Here is a 3,875-nt window from a genome sequence, read left to right on the forward strand (position 1 = left end):
TATAAAGATCAGAATCCACCAAAGAACATTTTGTATGAGAATGCATTTAAATTATTTTTAAATTGACATCTGTAGAATTCTGTCATTCTAAACTGGACTTTTATAGATGTTCCAGTGAATAACCAGAATGTGTTCATGGATCTACAAATGCACAAGGTCATATTTTGTCTTTCTTTTTCTCTCTTTTCTGTAGGGTTATCTTTGAAGCTTCACATGTTACATCAAAACGAACCTGCAGAGACTCACTGTTAATCTTTATCATAAATCCCATACTCTTGTTTATCTTAAGGGAAGCGATAAACCTCGATGAAAACACCATTTTTAAAAACTCAAATAACAAAATAGGGAATAATCAAAAGAATATACAAGCAATACATTGCAAACCACAAACAAGAACTGAATCTTTTGTAACATCTTACATTTCCATTGATGGACATGAACCTCAAGTAACACTGAATTCTGAATCTTGAATTATACTTTATAAATATTCATCATGACACTGACGTTTAATAAAAAAAATGTCTTAGTTTCTCTTCTCTTGAAAATCCATATTTTTCGTAGTGCAGCAAAAATAAGAGAAGAAAAGGAAAAGGTATGAAAAGACCTGAAGATGATATGTAATAATTACATGTGAGCAAACGTCTCCATCACCTTCATGGAATCATTATTAGGATCCCAAATACAAGCAAGATCTCTATTGCATTACAGCAACTCATTATTTCCTACAAAAGAGACACATAACTCTTATTTGTCATTCATTACATTTTGAAAAATACACCAAAGTTCATCATTTCATCCCAAAAGAACACTATTCACACTCAGAACAAATATATAACATACAGAGCATAAGTGATCCACCTTTCCAAGTGCAAACAGTAAACATACCTTTCCAATATAAATTCAAGACAGAAATAAGGTGAATGGAATGTAATAATTGGTGACAGGAAATATATGTTATAAATTCACAGTACCTTTCGGTATGTGAAAGATAGGAACTATGTCTGACTAGCCAGCAAGTGAAGGGGAAGAAGGAAGGGGAGAGGGAGAGAGAGGGAGAGAGAGGGAGAGGGAGAGAGAGGGAGGGAGAGAGAGGGAGGGAGAGAGAGGGAGGGAGAGAGAGGGAGACAGAGAGAGGGAGAGAGAGGGAGACAGAGAGAGGGAGAGGGAGGGAAGGAGGGGGAGGGAGGGGGAGGGAGGAGGAGGGAGGGAGGGAGGGAGGGAGGGAGGGAGGGAGGGAGGGAGGGAGGGAGGGAGGGAGGGAGGGAGGGAGGGAGGGAGGGAGGGAGGGAGGGAGAGGGAGAGGGAGAGGGGGACAGAGAGAGAGAGAGAGAGAGAGAGAGAGAGAGAGAGAGAGAGAGAGAGAGAGAGAGAGAGAGAGAGAGAGAGAGAGAGAGAGAGAGAGAGAGAGAGAGAGAAAATGAGAAAGAGAAAGGGACAGAAAATGAGAGAACAAGAAAGAAAGAGAGAGAGAGAGAGAGAGAGAGAAAATGAGAAAGAGAAAGGGACAGAAAATGAGAGAACAAGAAAGAGAGAGAGAGAGAGAGAGAGAGAGAGAGAGAGAGAGAGAGAGAGAGAGAGAGAGAGAGAGAGAGAGAGAGAGAGAGAGAGAGAGAGAGAGAGAGAGAGAGAGAAAGAGAGAAAGCGAATCAGCAAGAATGGGAAAGATAAGTAGACAAGAAGACCGATGTTTACAGCTGGAAGTAATTTCATTTCGCAAAGAATTATTACTGCTTTTATCATTCGCTGTTCCTTTCACAGTGGAAATGATTTTTTTTCTCTTTTTTACTTCTATTCCTTTCATAAATATAAGTAACTACAACCTGTTCTCGTATTCCTTAGTTCACCCTGGATTTTGTTGTTAGAAAAGATATATATTTTTGTGTGTATACATCAGAATATATAAGCTTAAAACAAAATAAACTCCTATCCCCTACATCAATCTAAGGCCTAAATCATTAAAAGGGAAGAGCAACATACAAAATATATTATCATAAAAACATTACAAAAAATAAAAAGAAAGAAAAAGGGTATAAATAGACACCAGCACACATCAAACTTTCTCAAAAATCTTGGCAATCTCCAACGCCACTTTCCTGAGGGCAACACTCTGCATGTTGCATATCACCGACACCACGACACCCTTAGGGAGTTTCCCCTCTCCGTCCTCCTTCAGCACCCCAGATTGAGGCAGTATGAGAAGGATACTGCTAGCACCTATAGCGCCCCCAGAGTGAGATGCACACTGCCTGCTCTCATGGCAAAACGCACACTTGATACTGTCCTCGACAGCACCCCAGCCGAGCCCATACCCACTGGAAGGATTAGGGCCTGATACTGGGGTCCAGAGTTCCTTCATTGTTTTCCACTTTAGGTAACCAGGCAGTCCTGACAAAGAAAGATAAGTGCTTGTTGTAGAAACAGTATGAATTAGGAGCAATAATTCCATAGTGTAAAATATGCATAGGTTTTGATATAACAACTTCATCAAAATTATGTAATTTTTGTAACGATATTTGTGAAATTGTGATATGAACATTGAAAGAGAAATAGTAATAATGATAAGAGAGGATGGAGAGTAAGAGGGAAAGAGAGAAAGAGAGAAAGGGAGAAAGAGAGAAAGAGAAAGAGAAAGAGAGAGAGAGAGAGAGAGAGAGAGAGAGAGAGAGAGAGAGAGAGAGAGAGAGAGAGAGAGAGAGAGAGAGAGAGAGAGAGAGAGAGAGAGAGAGAGAGAGCGAGAAAGAAAGAGAAATAGCAAAAGAAAAAGGAAAAAAAATTAATCTGTATCTATGACAAGGCAATCTACTCTCATTAATCAGGCAACAAAATGACTCCCTTTGACACTTTCTTCAAATTCACAAATAAACACTGGTACACAAGTGCAACACCACACATATCATACAAATATATATAACTGCCTCACTCTTAATATGAACATTACCTTCCTCACTCTGGTGTTGACTTGAATACAGCATTGCATTCCCGAATTTGTTGAGGTCTTGTACAGTGGAGAGAAAGCCGCCCCCAGCCCACTTGTACGAGTTGTCAACGTAAGGAGCGTTTTGCAGCCTTCCGTGCTTATCCCGTGTGTAGAATCTGCAGGAAGGAGAGCAATTGTATAATGCACAGAAAAAAATATATATACTTTTTTTTAATCTTGAATTTATGATGAAAAAAAAAATATGAATAAGTAATATCAAATTTATGCCATTAAATGAATGAAAAAGTGGCACTACTCTTTACAGATGTCAAAAACGCATACGGAACCCCATTACTCAACAAGAATAGACATTTAAGAATACTTCCTACTAACTTGGATCTATTGTAGATGATAGGAGTATAGACATCCAGGTAGGTGTTCTCTAATCCCAGTTCGTGAAACAACTGTGCGATGACTTTGGTGAATGGCTTGCCTGCTGCGCCTTCGACCACGCCACTAACAACCGTCCAACCGTGGGTCGTGTAGAGGTAACCAGTGCCTAGAAATAATGTCAATATTAGAGATTTCATTAGGTATTTATATAAAAAAAGTTAAAATCTATTATATCTATTTTGTAGAGCGATCAAACCTTTTGTATTTTTATATTTCCACTGTAAATAAACTTGAATACTCTAGAGTTCACAGAAGTCTTTGGTAATCCATTAAGTTTAAATGTTTATGAATATCTGAGAAAAGAACAAAGCAATCATTAAAGAAAGGAATCACAAAACAGTATATACAAAAAATCTAGTATTGATTATATGGTTAACAAATCTCAAGTCCTTTCATCTGTCTTGATCTATTTCTTTCCCAGATTCTGGATTTATCTACCTATCTATTTACCAATAACTACTGTTTTTAGGCATTGCTAGTTTAAACACAAATGCTTGTACCTGGC

The 3,875-nt window shown here is 38.4% G+C and overlaps 1 protein-coding gene across 1 annotated transcript in view; it reads right to left on the reverse strand.

Annotated features, from left to right (window-relative positions):
• Positions 1-1,562: 1,562 nt before the first annotated feature.
• Positions 1,563-3,875, reverse strand: part of LOC125028245 (serine beta-lactamase-like protein LACTB, mitochondrial) — a 13,072-nt gene continuing 10,759 nt past the window's right edge. Inside the window, exons 5-8 of the mRNA XM_047617661.1 lie at positions 3,871-3,875; positions 3,311-3,476; positions 2,939-3,093; positions 1,563-2,385 (exon numbers count right to left, since the gene is read on the reverse strand). The exon at positions 3,871-3,875 is cut by the window's right edge and continues 485 nt beyond it. Coding sequence (XP_047473617.1) covers positions 2,051-2,385; positions 2,939-3,093; positions 3,311-3,476; positions 3,871-3,875 — 661 coding nt within the window. The 3' untranslated portion in view covers positions 1,563-2,050. The remainder of the gene's footprint in view (positions 2,386-2,938; positions 3,094-3,310; positions 3,477-3,870) is intronic.

Source organism: Penaeus chinensis, chromosome 8 (genome assembly GCF_019202785.1).
Source record: "Penaeus chinensis breed Huanghai No. 1 chromosome 8, ASM1920278v2, whole genome shotgun sequence".
NCBI lineage: Eukaryota > Metazoa > Arthropoda > Malacostraca > Decapoda > Penaeidae > Penaeus > Penaeus chinensis.